Source organism: Fukomys damarensis, unplaced genomic scaffold, assembly GCF_012274545.1.
Source record: "Fukomys damarensis isolate Sample0158 unplaced genomic scaffold, DMR_v1.0_HiC HiC_scaffold_1, whole genome shotgun sequence".
Taxonomy (NCBI): Eukaryota; Metazoa; Chordata; class Mammalia; order Rodentia; family Bathyergidae; genus Fukomys; species Fukomys damarensis.
Genome location: NW_022900913.1, coordinates 59705820 through 59722250, shown reverse-complemented (window position 1 = coordinate 59722250; position 16431 = coordinate 59705820). Strand labels below are relative to the sequence as shown.

General features: G+C 42.3%; 1 protein-coding gene across 3 annotated transcripts in view; it reads right to left on the bottom strand.

The window, feature by feature from the left end:
- Nucleotides 1-16236, bottom strand: part of Pde8b (phosphodiesterase 8B) — a 96314-nt gene extending 80078 nt beyond the window's left edge. For all 3 annotated transcript variants that reach the window (XM_010619104.2, XM_010619105.2, XM_010619106.2), the window contains exons 1-4: nucleotides 16180-16236; nucleotides 6076-6266; nucleotides 2582-2641; nucleotides 255-312 (exon numbers count right to left, since the gene is read on the bottom strand). In XM_010619104.2, the coding sequence (XP_010617406.1) occupies nucleotides 255-312; nucleotides 2582-2641; nucleotides 6076-6266; nucleotides 16180-16206 (336 nt within the window). In that variant the 5' untranslated portion in view covers nucleotides 16207-16236. The remainder of the gene's footprint in view (nucleotides 1-254; nucleotides 313-2581; nucleotides 2642-6075; nucleotides 6267-16179) is intronic.
- Nucleotides 16237-16431: the final 195 nt, after the last annotated feature.

Genomic DNA, 16431 nt, shown 5'->3' with positions numbered 1-16431 from the left:
TTGATCTGATATGACAAGATGTATTTTGTCATCATTCCATATCTATTGCTGATACATGAAGTAGTAAGAGAGAAAAAAGAAAAGCAAAATGCTTTTTCCAGCAGTGGTTCTTAACCATCCCATGAAAGCAGTTACTTGCCCCATGGACCTGGAGCTCATTTCCCTTAAAAGTTCTCATGCTGATCGCTTTGCTGTACTGGGAGACCCCGAGGTAAAGTGTTTACCAGTGAGGGTGTTGGTTCACCATTACATACCCGGTTGAAGCCTGCATGGAGAAGAGGAAGGACTGAGGCCTCTTCATGGTCATCAGATCTGCAGCAAAGCAGAAAATGTGGTCACTCGGCAGATACAAAGCAGGATTCCTCACACTGAGACATGGCATTAGCTCTGAGAGAGTGGCTTCCAGAACAGCACGCGCTACAGCATACCCCTGTCTTCAGGGACGGATCCCCTGTCTATCTCCCAGCTGCAAACAGAACACAAACAGTGGAAGACACTCCAGCAATGTGCCTGAAGGTGACACTGACACACTTGAGCGAGCAACCTGTTTCACTGTTCGGAGGGATCAAATGTATGGGAGTAGTCCCATCCTGAGACTGCTGTTCCCAGACCTGATGAAAGTACCACTCCTGCCCCAGGCCCTAGCTGGATCCAGTTCTCAGTGTGAGGAAGCCACAGGTCAGGACGGGCTGTAGAACTCCATGGCCAAAGGGGAAATAAGCATCAGCATAAAGACAAAGTTGGAAAGGAGGGAAACAAAACCTGGTCACTGTCACCCATTTTATGAGATGGTGTCGTACACTGAGCCTATGGTTGGATGGAGGATAAGGCAGAGGTGGGAGCTAGCTTGTCATGAGGGCTTCCCACAACTGGGCTGTCCTCATAAAGAGAGAAACATGTCCCTAGATAGCCAGCAAGCAGCATGGGGTACACATCCTGAAAATCGTAGAAGTGGAATAAAAGGATTGGGTGGAAATACTCATAGAAATACCAATAGAAAATAGGAAGAGAAGCTGGGTGTGGTTGTGCACGCCCGTGATCCCAACTACTTGAGAGACTGAGATGGGAGAATCCTAAGTTCGAGGCCAGTCTGGAACATGAACAAGGAGTACTGTTTCAAAAAGGGAGGAAGGGAGGGAGAGAGGTAGGGAGGGAGGGAGGACAGGAAGTGAAATTCCAGTGCTTATTTATGGCATTGCCCATAGCTGATCCTGCCCTACAAAGAAATTCTGTATTCCTTATTCCCTCTTTCCCTCAGGAACTCAAGCTTCTGCACTATCCAAATGACATGTCAAAAGGGGTAGGAAAAGTGTTCCAAAGGTGTTAATAATATTCTATTTCTTAAGATGGGTGACACTGACACAGACGTTCATTTTATTATTACTGTCTATATGAAATGTTGGATAATAAAAAGAAGAAAAAACAGGCAAAATCATAAACAAGCCATAGTAAGCCACTACTTGTCAAGGACAGGAATCATTCTTGCTCTGAGAAGGAAAAGGTGTTTCATTCTAGGGCCCAAAGAACAGGTTTAGGCTTGGGGAAAGGCTGGGTGGCCCAGCACAGTTCTAGCAGCCATCTCCAAGTCTCTAAGATGCTGTTAAGATCTCAGAGTGGGCAGAAGACAAAGGTAATAAACAAGGCTGACAGGGGCTGACCTCTGGCTTCCACCCCTTGCAATCTCTCCTCCCACGAGGATGGCAGGTGTAAGGAACAGAGGAGACAATTCTTCGCTTTCTTTGGAGTTATCAAGCGAAGGGGCTCAAGGAGTTGCATGTGCGTAGAAAGACTGTGGTGAGAGCAGGACTTTGCAGCCACACTTTGCTGCAAGCCAATATGGCTTGGGAGCAGTGTTCAACTCTCCCCTTGGCCAGCTTTCTTATACTTTCTCATCGGAGTTGCTAGCTTATTAGTTCCTTTGTTGCAGAATTCTTGTCAAGCACCACAATAAAGTCCAAAAGGTCCTAGTTCCAATGAAGGTCCTACTCCTTCTGAAGCTAATCATAGCCATTAGCTGACTCTAACAACTTCTGTTGCTTGTAAAGCTTGTAACCAACGCAACTTGCACAAATAGCCCTCCTCTTTGCTGGTTGGTACCAACACAAACCACACTGCCCTGTTCTAGCCACACAACAACAGCCCCATCTACACATTATCATCCTTCTCTTGGGGGGCAGTTAGTGCTTCTTTGTTCCTGTGCTACCATTTGTTTCTTCTTAAATAAAAATTGAGCACTTTCCCCATATCTTTTGTTCAAAGAAAAAAGATAAACTGGAACAATGTTCTCTCCAAACCTCCTCCTCAGTGTTTTACTCATTTCTGGCATATAATGATGATGAATAAACTTTATTTTTCCTGGGGTGCATGGGAATGTGCTAACCACAGTTATATAAGGTAGGAAGAAAAACCTAAATATTTCCAGAAATGTGTGAAAAAAACAAAAAAATACCAAAGCAAAATGTAAAATTGATATTTTAGGGCCCAACATATGCCCACTGGGTAGCCAGCTCAAAACCTGGGTCACAGGAGACAAACACTTTAGTGTGAACAGTGCCGGCTCCTGCCAGGCTGAGGTGCTTACGCTGGTGACACCACCGCGAGGATCACTGTGTGCTCCGAGGGGTTCGTGGCCCGGATCGACCTGCAAAGACAAGGTTCCAAATCAAACAGGGTGACCTATGTTGCATTAAATAAACAGGGGACTTCTGTACACTGAAAGTGGCCCCAGACCTGTTCTCCCTCTGGAGAGACTGTCTGAGAACAGATAAAAGACAAGAAAAAAGATTCCCTTATGGATTAGAATAATCTCTTCACTTTTTAAAAATTGTGTTAACTCCCAGGCAATTATCTAACAGTCAGACTGCCAATTCTCCACTTCAAAAAATGGCAGATTCCATATGTGTGTGTGTGTGTGTGTGTGTGTGTGTATATGTATTTTTTTTTTTTTGTATCAAGGATTGAACTCAAGACCTTGTACTTGCAAAGCAGGCGGCAGAATCACTGAGCTAAATCCCGACCCCTATATTTTGTTTTTTGATTGAAAAAAATGGCAGTCTTATAATTCCTTAGTTATCAGTTTGGACTTGGGGAAGCTAACTGGGTTGGATCTTTTTCCTTTTAAAATAATAGTTTGGAAAGCCGACCTTATAATAAAATTTACAGCACTTGCTGGCAGACAGATACACAAATAGCCTATTAAAGATGGTTCAAAGAGATGTCCAAAATTTTCAGTTGTTCTGTTGTTTGTGCTTCAATACTTTAAGCAACTCAATCATCAGCTGGAGTGAGAGATGTTGCAATATGGTAACTGTCATTATAGAATATTTGTTGAACTAAGACCACCTGTGTATAGTTTACTCCCTAGTAATTTAACTGGATCAAAATGCTTAAGGACACAGAATGCTAAGGCCTGTGAGTCTTAGCAGATGTGCTCTGCCGAAGCTCAGAGTTTGGACTGTTCTGGTCAGGGGATCATGACATAGAGAATCTTTTTATAAAGGGCCACATTCTCGAATCACAGTGCAAAGCAGCACACTTGTTTTGGCCTGTTCCCTTGGTATGGTCTCTGAATCTTGAGATTTCTCAGGAAAAATCATTATCACTAAGGCCAAAACTACACCTGAGTGATTTGTGAAACATGTACTCGTTTCTCCCTAACTAGGAATTTCTGCTCCTCTCCATGTTAATGTATTTGTGCTATCTGTGCCCCACCACTGCCACCAACACAGCAGCTCCTATTGCTTCAACCTCTTCAATTCCAAAATTCCTTGGCTTTTCTCAAAGTATCTTCTTCTGCCCTACTTCTTCAGACCCCATTCTGTGTGTGCAGTAGGCACAGGAAAATGATCAGCTGCCACCTTGCTGGAAAGCAGGTCCCCTTGTGGGGTCAAAGGTGCTGGACAAGCTCTTCAGAGAGCAGGCCTGAGCTCGCAGAGGGCCAGGTCAGCACCTTCAGTGCTGCACAGACAACTTTCCACTCCACTTTCCTGAAGACCAGGTGCTGGCAAGGTGAAGCTACATTTGTTTTACCCTTAGAGCCCACTGGAAACAGATAAATACCAGTGCACATCAAATGAAAGACACACAGCAACTCAGGAACACTCTAGGGAAGCACTGTGCACTCCTCACCATCCCTGGCTTCTCCCACTCCGGGGAAGTGGTGTGGACACTGCCAGGGTTATGCCCCAGAGGTGGGCTTAGGCAAGGAGCTAAAAACACATGATGAACCCGAGTGGGCTGGAGAACGTCCCTCTTGGCTTCCACCTTTTAGGTTTATTCCTACTGCTCAGCTCTTCTCTCTCACCACACCAAAGGTGCTTGTGAGGTAAGAGAGACCTGGACCTCATCCTGAGTGAGAGGACTAAAGCAGGCCTGGTAGGGCACAGGAGGAGGGGCAGAATGATGGAGTTCAAGCATATTTGCCAGGCCAAGGCCCAGTCCGGCTCTGAGCCAGGGATCTAGGGTTACAGACAACAATAAAGGATGCCTGTCTTCCAGGAGTGTGCACTCCCCACTCTTCTCCTTCAGGAACATTTGCTAATGAGCATTCAGGAATCCTGTTGCCTCATTATGAGCTGCAATGGTCACCAAATGCCCAGCCAGGTACAGACATCTGGCCCCTGAACTGCAGGTTTACCCCTTATTTGCCCATGAGCTATGGCAGAGGCACCCTGGTTTAGACAACAAATCTATCTCTTTACATTCAAAGAAGAATATAAAGCTTAGTTACTAAATAAGGCCTTGGCTTGAATTATCTCCTCCTTTTTAACTGTTCAGTGAAAGTGTGTCTTAAATCATTCTATGTATGCCTAAGGACTGTGGCATTTATACTATAGAACCAAATGAAGGTTAGGAAAAAGCTAATACAGTACTTAGATAAAGGGCTCAATTCTATTCTGAGACATTTTTAGAAAAAAGAAAATATACTTAATAATAAAATAGCATCTAAATATCTTATATGTATATATGTGTGTGTGTATATGTGTGTGTAAGAAAATTCTCCTTTGAGAAAATGAGACTCTTTTTTTTAATTGAGTTTATTGGTACATTTTATTTCATTATTGGGATCCTGTACCTTTACATGACAGGTCTTGGTTCTCATTTTTTCCCCTTGTCCCTGCCCTCCCTTCACCCCTCCTCCCCTCCCCATTTACAAACACTTTATTTCCATTTTTTCATTTCCTCATATTTTTTTCTTTTCCCTTATTACCTTGCCCTTACCCTTCCCACTTTCCCTACACATTTAAGAAAATGAGACTCTTCAATGAGTAGCAAGGCACTGCTTGTGATAAGAAACTTCTCTTAATCCATTAATTTCCTTTCTGTACCAAAGTTTCTAAGGAGCCATTTCTCACCTTTCTTTTCACTTACTAATATTCAAGACAACACCAGCTTCATAAGTAATTGGCCTCTGTCCTGGTCTAGCTTTTCATTAGTGACTTCTTTCTGCCTGGCTTCTGCTAAATGGCTCAGCGCACCCTGAGCCACCTTTTGTGATTGTGCATTTATTTACACACAGGCTTGTGTTTGCTCCCCAGAATGCAGCATTTCTGTGAGCATGGGGTGGGGTGGGGGGCAGGCCCTTTGAAGACACTCTGCTGCTGCAAAGTGGCCGCCTTCCCTCTGTTTCTGGGAAGCCCGCTTCAGGATTGGCCCATCTGTGTGAGGCACGGAAAATCACACATTTCACACATTTCTGATGTTCATTCTGGGACAGAATAATGAAGCTGAAAATATCGGCTTTAGATCCAAACTCTATCTGTGTAATGAGAACTGTATGATTTTTTTTTTGTGTGTGTGAACAATCCTTAGGGTAGGAAGAGGGGTAAGCTGTAGTTTCGAGGTGGGCCCAACTCAGACCTCAGAATTCAGTACAACTCAAATGTGGAGACATAGGAAGGCGAGATAAGTGCACAGGGAGGAACTGTAGCTTTTGTCACAGAACCCTGGGTATGTTGCTTAGTGAGGTTGACATAGGTTATAGAAATATTTGGGATGAAACTAAAGATATCTATAAACAAAGCTTATTTTGAGCTATTCCGTGGGCAAAAGCACGATATAGAAGGAGCAAAGTACCTGCACACTGCTTCTGCATCGAAGTTCCGAGTCTGCCTATGGTCAATCACAATAATTTCATGATGCTTATCTAGAAAGCATTCGAGGGCTGATTCTGGAGTCCGAGCAATGTTGCATCTGTAACCAGCTCTGTCACAGGCCCACCAGAAGCCGTCACTCTGACTATCTTCCTTTGCAAAGATTAGTAAGACCTGAAACACAGAGAACAGAGCACCTTGGCAGAAGTCACAGTCCCCAGAGACTGCATCACAAAGAGGCCTGAAATATACCAGGAATACGGGGGCTCTGAGCACTTCCTGCACTCTGGGAGGGTGAGTCAGGAGGACTGCAAGTCTTAGCCCAGGCTGGGCAATTGAGTAACTCAGTAAGACCCTGTCTCAAGAAATAAAAAATGGGCCGGGGATGTCACTCCATGTGAAGACCCTAGGTTCAATCCCTAGCGCCACAAACACACATGAGGCTCTACTTGAAAGCTACCTGGTTTGACTGGTTGCAGGGGCTTTTAAACAAGTTACTGCATCTCTGTGGCCTACAGTCTTGGCTATGAGATATGATCAGAACATCAATTCACAAGCTAGTGTAAGACTTGAGTGATTAGACACGGACAGGTAGTCGCTCTGGTGAGGATTCCGTTTGCTGCAACTTCCAGTATTTTGAATTTCCTAATTAGCTTTATTTTCAAAGAAGACAAGCAGTGAGGTTATCAACAACATAATGAATGCAGGTAAAGTGATGACTTGCAACACGCATCTATTTCCCTCCAAGTCTGAGGCCCTCTCCACACACACAGCTCTCAAACACCTACGGAGTCACAGGAACATAAGGAAGTTCAAAACAACCTCAGAAACTCATTCAAACGCTCAACCCTTGCCAAAGTATGAAAAGAACAATCACGTGGCATGAAACTGATAGAAGTAAAATGGGGAAAGTTTGCCTCTATTTGTTCTCTGAAAAGCCCCACCCTTGGAATAGAAGGAAGCGATGCTTACAGTTTTTCACTGGGCTCAGGAACCCAGATTCCACACGAGCCAGAAAGCCAGTGATAGCCCCACCACCACCTAACCCACTCGTTGATTTATGCTCTGCCTCCCACACTGGAGAACAAAGCTCCAGGAGAGCGGAGACGTGCAGCCTTGTTCCCTGCTGCCCACCACCCCCATACCCCAGCCTGGCCCTAAGGAGGTACTCAGTAAATATTTGATGCTTGACTAACTACTTGTAGGATTTTTTCTTTTTTTGAGAAATACAAGAGGCTTTGTTATTTTTTGTTTTTGTTTTTGTTTGGAGACAGGATTGTAGATGAACAAAATAAAGTCTCCTTGATTGTCATGTGGAATGTTAATAAATGATAAGAACTACACAACATGCACCAGAGCCGAGTGCCGTGAGCAGGCAGAGGTGGGTGCGGGCGGAGGTGTGGAGGAGGTAGCCAGGAAAGGAATGGCTGTCCAGTGGAGAAGCCCTCAAGGAAGAACTCCAGGGGGCCCTAAGAGGCCACAACTGTGTCTGAGGTATTCCAGGGACCACAGGGGAGCCTGTGTGATGGAGGGAAGGAGAGGAGAGAGGCCAAGTTCATAGGCCAGGTCACAGTTCGGCACAAACATTTACAAAGATGAAGTTGCATTAATTATGCTGTTTTGTTTCTGTGTTCCTGAGGCTTTGACATCTGGGCCTTGCTGACAGCCTCTCCCAGGAGTAACCAATTCCTAGAGCTAGAAGACCATTCTCCTGGGAACTCAGCTTTCCTGTGCAGACCAATCCAGAGCCCACACCCTAAACACCTCTCACAGGATTCTTGAACTCTAGGCAGCTGTGCCCCTGCCCTACTCATTGAGGGCCAAGACCAGGTAATTTGGAACAACCTCTATCACCCAGACCACCTGAAACACCCAAATGAACCAATCCTAAGCCTGTCTGCACACACCATCCCACAGACACCACAGCAAAGCTCTGCCCTTGTTCTCCTGTCCCTCATCCCCTGACTGGCTGCATTGCTGTCCCGGGCAGCCCTGTGTGGTGTGGCATGACTCCTCATTTTTCCAATGGCAATTGTCCCCTGATCTGTTAGACTATCATTGAATAATAATAAAGTCCACATTTTAAAACAGGACTATCTATAATATAAAGACATGTACTAGAGAATTTCTTTGGGTATTATTTAAAATTCTTTCCATTTAAAAAGCATTGATTTAGAGAAACTGCTTTTTAATTATTCAAATCCTAAGCAAAGTGAAAAATCTATAGGGAGAAAAAAATATACATTTTTGAGTAAAACACTGTGGTAGTCACCTTTGTTAATGGTGCGATAGGATCCAACCAAAATCAGACTCTTTGTCTCCATCTCCAAGACCATAGCTGAGCTAATAATATTGTTCCTGGAAATTTGGAATCTGAGCAGAGGGACCCAGAGGTGGAGGATTAGGACCCATGGCCCATTAGTAGTACAGATATTAATGGAAGAATCTTAAATTCTCATAGTCAGTGTGTTCAGAGGTGCCCGTTCCCAAGGCATGGCTTTTCTTTGGACTCTTCCTTGGATTCTACAAAGAAATCCTGTACTTTCTATTTCTTATCCATTTATTTACATTTTTGCATAAAGCAGTGGTTACCAAAACCCCAAAACCATAAACACTTCAGCCATGCAGTCCTTCTTCAGCTTTAACATTTTACTTATCAATATTTATAGTTTAATTGTTAGACTTAGCCTTTCATTAATATTTACTGACCATTCACTAACGCAAATCTCATAACACGATTTTGCAAAATATATTTCCAAAAAGTCATCATTAAAGGCGTATATAGCTGAACTTTACTTCTAAAAAGGAAAAGCAAACTGACCCCTCTGCTTGCTGTAAATTCTATACTCAACATTCATTCAAAAATATTTACTGATGATGTATTACACAACAGGTTAAGAACTGGACTAAAAAGAGGACAGAGTCAGCCAGAGGCCAGAGGCCAGTTTCTGTCCCTCAGAGCACAGCAGGAAGCTGGAGAAGCAGATGGTTACAGTCAATGCACTAACAAGTGGTGGCCCCAGACTGATGGAGCGTGGACAGGAATCTAGGCAGGAGGAGGCAATTTGCCTGCAGTGATCTGACTGCACAGTTGGGAACCCAGCAAAAGAGCAGAAGATAAAGAACAGATCTGGGCAGAAGCCTGAAACAATGAGGAAACATTTTCCTTCTGGGGCAGACCTTGGCCAACTTGGGTTCTGTCCAGGGTCAGGACACAACTGTTGGCAGCCTCCCTTTGCATGACAGAACCAGATCAAAAAACTGATCAAACACAGCATTATCTACAAACAAGGTAAAATTATGATCATCCTGTGACATTTGAAGATTTTTGTCAAATCATTGTAAGCTCTTTTATTGTGAGTTATTCATGTACAGAGGAAAAAAAAATAAAACAAGTTTTCATTCAGCACCCTGTAAAACATTCTCATGACCGAGATTTCACTGCTTTACCAAGAGGTTATCAAGAATAGTTGAACAGTGCTTGCCACTCACTTCCAGCTGTATAAATTGGAATAGGAAGGAGGCATCTTTTTTCTGCCTTGGTGACCCTGCCATTCTCCTGGGCTTCAATCTGCTTCCGGCCTACTACCTTCTCTGCCCCCAGAGTTGTGCACCATCCCTGAGCTCCTTTGATGAGCGTGACAGGTTTTCCTGGCTTCACTTCCTCGGGGACATCTCCAGGCTTCTCACCACAAAAGTGTCCTCACGTAGAATGATAAGCCTGACTGTCCCTGGTTCCATGCCCTGAATCTCGAAGGCTGCTATGCTCTGTGAGCGTCCCCACAGCCAGCTGGCTCTCCTCACTCCATGTACATTCAATTTAAGTTCACTTATGGCATCATCTCTTTTCATTTCTTTGTTGCACCGTGGTCTCTGCTGGCTCACTCCCTCTCTTAGTGATCTATCCTTGCATAAAGTCATGTGGTTTATCTCTGGGAGTCAGGAAGCAACACAACTGCACACTTTGCTGTCTATTTCTAAGCTAAGTGTCAAATAGGCAGTGACCAATTGCAGAGCCTTTCAAAAAAATGGTATGGAAGGTCACTGACCTTGCTGCATATCTGTTGCTTATATAGTGACCTGTAAGAGTGAGAGAAAAGTTTGTAGTCTACACAGTTATTTACAGTTAATACATACAATAACTATAATGTGAAATACATTTTGGAGAGTTTGGTATTCTCTGATTATTTTATGAAATTTGTGCACCTCAGACCTGTACAAAACTACTTAGCCTGCTTTTCAAATATAACTTTAAAGACCTCAAACCATCAGGTAGAGCCTCTATTTCTAGAAAAACTTTGCCTACATCTTCCAGGAACCACAAAATTTAATTCATCTTTCATCACAAGCTCAAATGAGTCTAAGGGCTGACCCAAGGCTGGGTGAAAGAACACAAAACATGGGCCTGCAGGTGATGGCAGTGAACCAGAGGCTGCAACTCTCAGGCATTGTCAGCTGACCATTCAACCACCGATGGATGGGAGACCCCACAGATGAGCACAGTGACTCCTGGGCAAAGGAGTGGCAGAACTGGGGACTGCATCTCCCTGTTTCTCTTCCAGTGATCTTTTCCAGCTCCAGCCCATGTCATCTTGTCCTGCTGGAAATTCTTGAAGCCATTTCTTTTGCAAGTTTTATCAAGAAAAAGTTGAGAACTATCTTTTTGAGGATAGAAATAATCTGCCTAGACAGCTATATCAGTCAAGCTTTTCTGTCACAAATGCTCCACACCACAACCTGAAGGCGGAGAGGTCTATTTGACTCATTGCTTAGGGGAATTCAATCCATGGTTCGCTAGTTCCAAGGCAGAAGGGGCATGGTGGAAGGGGACGTTGTAGGAAAGCTGCTCAACCCATGGTGGCCAGGGAACAGAGAGAGAGAAGGAGGAGTTGAGGACAAGAATACAACCTTCCAGGTCACTCCCACAGTGACCCTCTTCTTCCAGCCAGGCCGTAGCTGTGACCAGCAGTCAGCTGTGAACTCATCAATGGACTCAGCAATGATCTCCATTTCCAGAAGCCCTGCCTCTGAACATGAGACTTTTGGGGGATATTTTAGATCTAAATCATAACAACAGCAAAATTATTTTCTCTGGTGAAGGCTGACTATGAAAAAGATGAAAACAGAGGTTTTCCTTAACTGAAACATGACATTATGTGTTCATTATTACTAGTGTTCTTTCTAAATACACATCACCAGATGGATTCCAATGTCTACTAGTAAACACCCAATTTCAGAATACTGTTTGTCCTTAAGCCTGACTCTGGCAGCAAGGAGATTCTAGACTAGACAACATGTATACATCTTGTAAGCTGCATCCACATCACACTAAGAAACTGGTCAGTGTGATGAGAAGAGCAGATAATTTAAGTGAAAATAAATTGGTCTGGGAAATTGCTTTAAGTGTTCTTAGAAAAGTGATGCTGGTAAGAGCTATCATTTAGTAAGAAATTTCTATTGACTAGCTATTATACCCAGAGCTCCTGAAATTAACTTTCTCATGTATTAACCCTCTACCAACTCTTTGGAGATGAGCACAATATCCATTTTACAGACAGAAACCAAGGCTTAGATGGTTAAGAGACTTGTCCATAGCCATCCAGCTAGCAGGACATGAACTGAGGCTGGCTCGCCCTCAGCATTAGGTTAAATAACTTCTCTTTTAGTTTTATTTTTAACCCTCTAAAATATTGGGTCTAAAATTCCTAACAACCCTGTGGCTCCATGAAACTGGCTGGTCTAGGTAGAAGACACAACCAACTCAGCGACAGCAATGACAGCGGGAAGGGATATGTGACTAGAGCAGGCTGCTTGGTCTGTAACTCTGTCATTTCACTGCGCATCTCCATCACAAGTTTCACTTAATGTGTGATGGTCAGCTCCCCATGAGGCCATGTGATCACCAGTATGTAAAACCCCCAATACACAATGGTTCCAGAAAAGTTCATGACCATACAATATGGAGTAAGAAGTGTTGTTTGTTTTGCGTTTTTATTTGTTTTGCAGTGGTAAGGATCAAACCCAGGGCCTTGGGCACATTAGGAAAGTGCTCTACTACTTAGCTATACCAGCAGCCCATGAAGAAGAAGGTTTGGAAGGAGATCTGCCTTGAGGAAAAATCCTTGATCACAGCTGTGGGGATCTGGTTCCAGGTTCACTGGAAATCCCAGTGTGAGGGAGTGAGGACAGGATTCTCCAAGCAGAAACATATTAGCTCTACACGCTGGGGAAATAAATGTGCTCTAGGCATTGATGAAGAAAAGGTCATTTGGTTTTGAGACAGTATCATGTTGATATGAATTTATTGCCCCATAGTATTTTCCTCACTTTTTATTTTCTTGCCAAGATTGGAAAATAAGACTTTCTTTGAGTCACATCCACTCACCCATGAGAGATGTGCTCTTGAGCACCCTGCTGCCCTGCCAGCCCATTCCACTCCCACCCATGTGCTGCTCCATGTTCCTGTCCCAGTTTCCTCGGTAAACTCCAAAGTGCACAATCCAGCAACCACATCCTGTAATATTCTTACCAAGCCATTTCCTCCCAAGCCCTAAGGGTTCTTGGCTGATGTTGCTAATTAATATTTTTGGCATTCCAGTGAAATAACAGAGCAGATATTTTTCTTCAAAGGAAAACAAAACAAAACAAAACAAAACAAAAATGAAAGCACTAGGACGTAGTGATTTTTCCAAGACATTTGCGAAGTTGATAGCAGAAGCACAATACGTGCCTCTAAAGTCAGAATTTATGAACAATAAAACCTCCTTTCCAGACGCTGTGTGTGGGCAGGGAGCACATCACTTCCCCACCCTTGCAGCTCCTAGCATGGGGCCTTGCACAGAGTAGGTGCTCAGTAGATGCTGAGTGGATGGATCAAGGAACCAAACCATGTTTCAAGAAACCAAGTAGTAAAGACAGCCTAGATCCTAAGTTGTACTTCTTATCATTTTTTCAGAATCTCTTAATTCTTTTTCCAAACTCAGAGAGGGATTCTTGGCCAGAGGCACTGCTGTTGTCTGGGGCCAAACTCATGCAGTGGGAACAGGTGAGGTACCCAGCAGCACTGCGATGCTACAGCTCTTGCTTAGGGTGGTGGATTTGCAGAGTTCAATTTATTATTACATTTCAAAGACTGTGTGTAAATCAAAACTATTTCTATACACTTTGATATCAAATGTAATAAACTCAAAATTACAGACAACTGTTTTACAGTTAAGGAGGAGTGGCATTATCAAGGGATATTTAAGTCCTACAAAGGATTGTTTATTTGAAAGGACAGAAATATAACTCAAGACTTTGTTATAAAATGTGACTCTTTAGCATGTATAATATATGCATGCATGTATTATGTAATATAAAATCAAATAAAAATGAAATATATTCATCATCAAAGCTAGAGTTATGGAAATGAATAAAAGAGCTATAGATTGGGAGAAAATGTTCTCAATATCTGACAGAAGATCTGTAACAAGAATATGAAGAAGGTAAAACCCTTCTTCAGTTCAATAACTTTAAAAAATTAACTCACTTAAAAAGAGACCAAACATCACATTACAAAAAGTAATAGAAAATGGCCAATAAGCAAATAAAAATGTGTTCATCATTAGTCACAGAGAAATGCAAATTTACATCACAGTAAGAGTATTACAGTATTAATGCAAGATAGTAGCTAAATTAAAAAGACTGACAAGATCTAATATTACCAAGGATTTGAAGTAATGATATTTCATGTCACTTATAAAGGTATAAAACTGTGTAACCACTGTGGGAAAAGTTCTGGAAGTATTTTAAAAAAACTATATATCAGTTTTTGAAATATTCTTAGGCAAGGGGAAAAATAATCCATATTTGGAAAGGAAGAAAATAATCTTGCACATAGAAAATGCTAAGGAACATACAAACATTAATAAACACTAATAAATGAATTCAGCAAGGTTATAGGAATCCAGATGGCTAAAACAACCACAAAAAATAAGAATAAAGTCACTACCAAAACTTACTTTAAAGCTGCAGTAATCAAAAGAGTGTACTACTGATATAAAGACATACATATAAATCAATAGAATAAAATGGAGAATCCAGAAATAAACCCTTATATTTATGATTAGTTGCTTTTTAGCAAAAGTGTCAAGGCAATTCAATGTGGAAAGAAGAGTATTTTTCACAAATGCTCCTTGGACAACCAGCTATGCCATGCAAAAGAATGAAGCTGGATCCCTACCTCATGCTGTATACAAAAACTAACTCAAAATGGACCATAATGCTAATGTAAAGGCTGAGACTATAAAGCTCTTGGAAGAAAATAAAGAAGAAAATCTTAGATTAGGCAATGGGTCCTTAGATAAGACATCAAATGATATTAAATGAGAAAAACAAATTTAGAATGATTACAATGTGACATCTTTCAAATAAACCTTAAAAATATGTGAATATTGTTAATGGACACATGCATACAATAAGCGTAAGTATCTAAATATGTATCATACTGGTTACTTTGGAAACAAAAGAGAGTGAAAGAAATAAAGGGCTTAAACTATGTCTGCAACATTTTGTTTTTGAAAAAATGTTAAAACATATAGGGTAGGTATAATATCAATATGTGAGAGCAGTAGATATGAGTGCACACATGTACCTCTGAATATTTGAAATATCTTACAATTTGGCAAATTACTTTTTAAAAGAGTGAGACCTCCTTATGAGCACTCATTACCAGTGCAGCACAAGGCAAAATGAAAGTAAATGAGATTGATGTAAAATTACAGTAGTCCACTCAAGAAGTAGTCTGGAAATTGCTTTGGAAATAAATCCCTGATACCAGCTCCTTTATTTGTCTTTGCTTTTATTCAAATCTGTAGTACAAAGTACGTGTCTTTGGGATGATTACTGGAATTTTCCACTTGTTTATGTTCTACACTAAGAGTTGTGGTTTATTTTTCTCTCTCATTCTCTCTCTCTGTTCCTAAATTTGCTTTCATCAAGTTTTCTCAAGCTTAATCTCTTCCTTTTGCTTTTCCCCCCCTAGTTTTGCTCTTCCTTTACCAAGCATTTATAAACCATTTTTTTCTTTTCCCACTTGCTCATAACTCAAACAGTGCATTTCCTTAGTTTGCTTGTCATGGTCATCTATACATTGGCTGCCTTGTCTACATCTTGTAGGCATTTCATGTATCCCAAGCACAAAACAGGCTTCTAGGTACTGGCAAAATAAAAGGATAAAACTCACTTATTTAGGGCTAAAAAGCTGATTTACCTGCCGATGAGCATTTTAAAATTATTTCAGCAGCCACAAACACCCTTATATATGCTTCACCGATAGAAGCACAGAAAGCTGGACAGACTGCCAGCAAGACATAGTTGCTGCCATTAGGATCAGCTCAGTCCTGAGGTAGCTGAGTCTTCTGTCCTGGGGCTCTGGTTCCTGCTGGGACACAGAGTCAGGAGGCTGACTGGCTTAGGTTACACGGGACGCGAAAAGGGAGACTTTCACGGTTCTGTTTCCAAAAAATAACAACTACCACCACTGAGCCCTTTCCACTGTCAGGCCCTGTTCTAGGCACTTGGTACTGTTTTATGTAACTTACAGATCCCTATGAGAAAGGCATTGTCATCTCCACGCTGCAAACAGGGCACTGGCATAAGAAAATGAAACCATGCATGCCAGCTAACCCAGCCAACGACAGCCACAGCCCAGCTTCATCCCAGCCTTGCACCACCACACCACTTCTTCCTTTCCTGGTGGCAGCATGATATAGGGCAGATTAAATTCTTTTGGTGGAAGAATTGTTCTTTCTCACAATCCACCATGCAATTTACTCACTATACATGTTCTCCAAATGGGGCAACATTTAAGTCTTTAAGAAAGGAAAAAAAACTAAAAGGCCAGGGAGTTAGCTCAGTGGTGCTGCACCTGCCTGGTAAGCGCAAGGTTCTGAGTTTGATCCCCGGTACCTGAAATATGACATTTACAAATACATGTACATACATACTATGGAAGGGCACAGATGGCCATCTGCCATTATAGTCATATTACAGCACCCCTCAGACAGGGCTTCTGTAGTACATGTCCCGACCACAGAACGAGGCGTACCTGAATAGGGTCCTGCGTCAGTCTCATAGGCCCAACGCGCACCTCTGCAGGAGACACCTGCGAAATAGAGGACACCGCGTGAGAAGGGTCAAGTCACAAACCACACAAGTTGGCAAATCCTCGCACAGTTCATTATGCTATATCACATTTAGATTCTAAATGGGAGGATATAATTTATCCATCTGGAGACAAGTTATAAAATACCACGGACGGCACAATCCTTGCTTTATAAAAGAATACATACATATATAT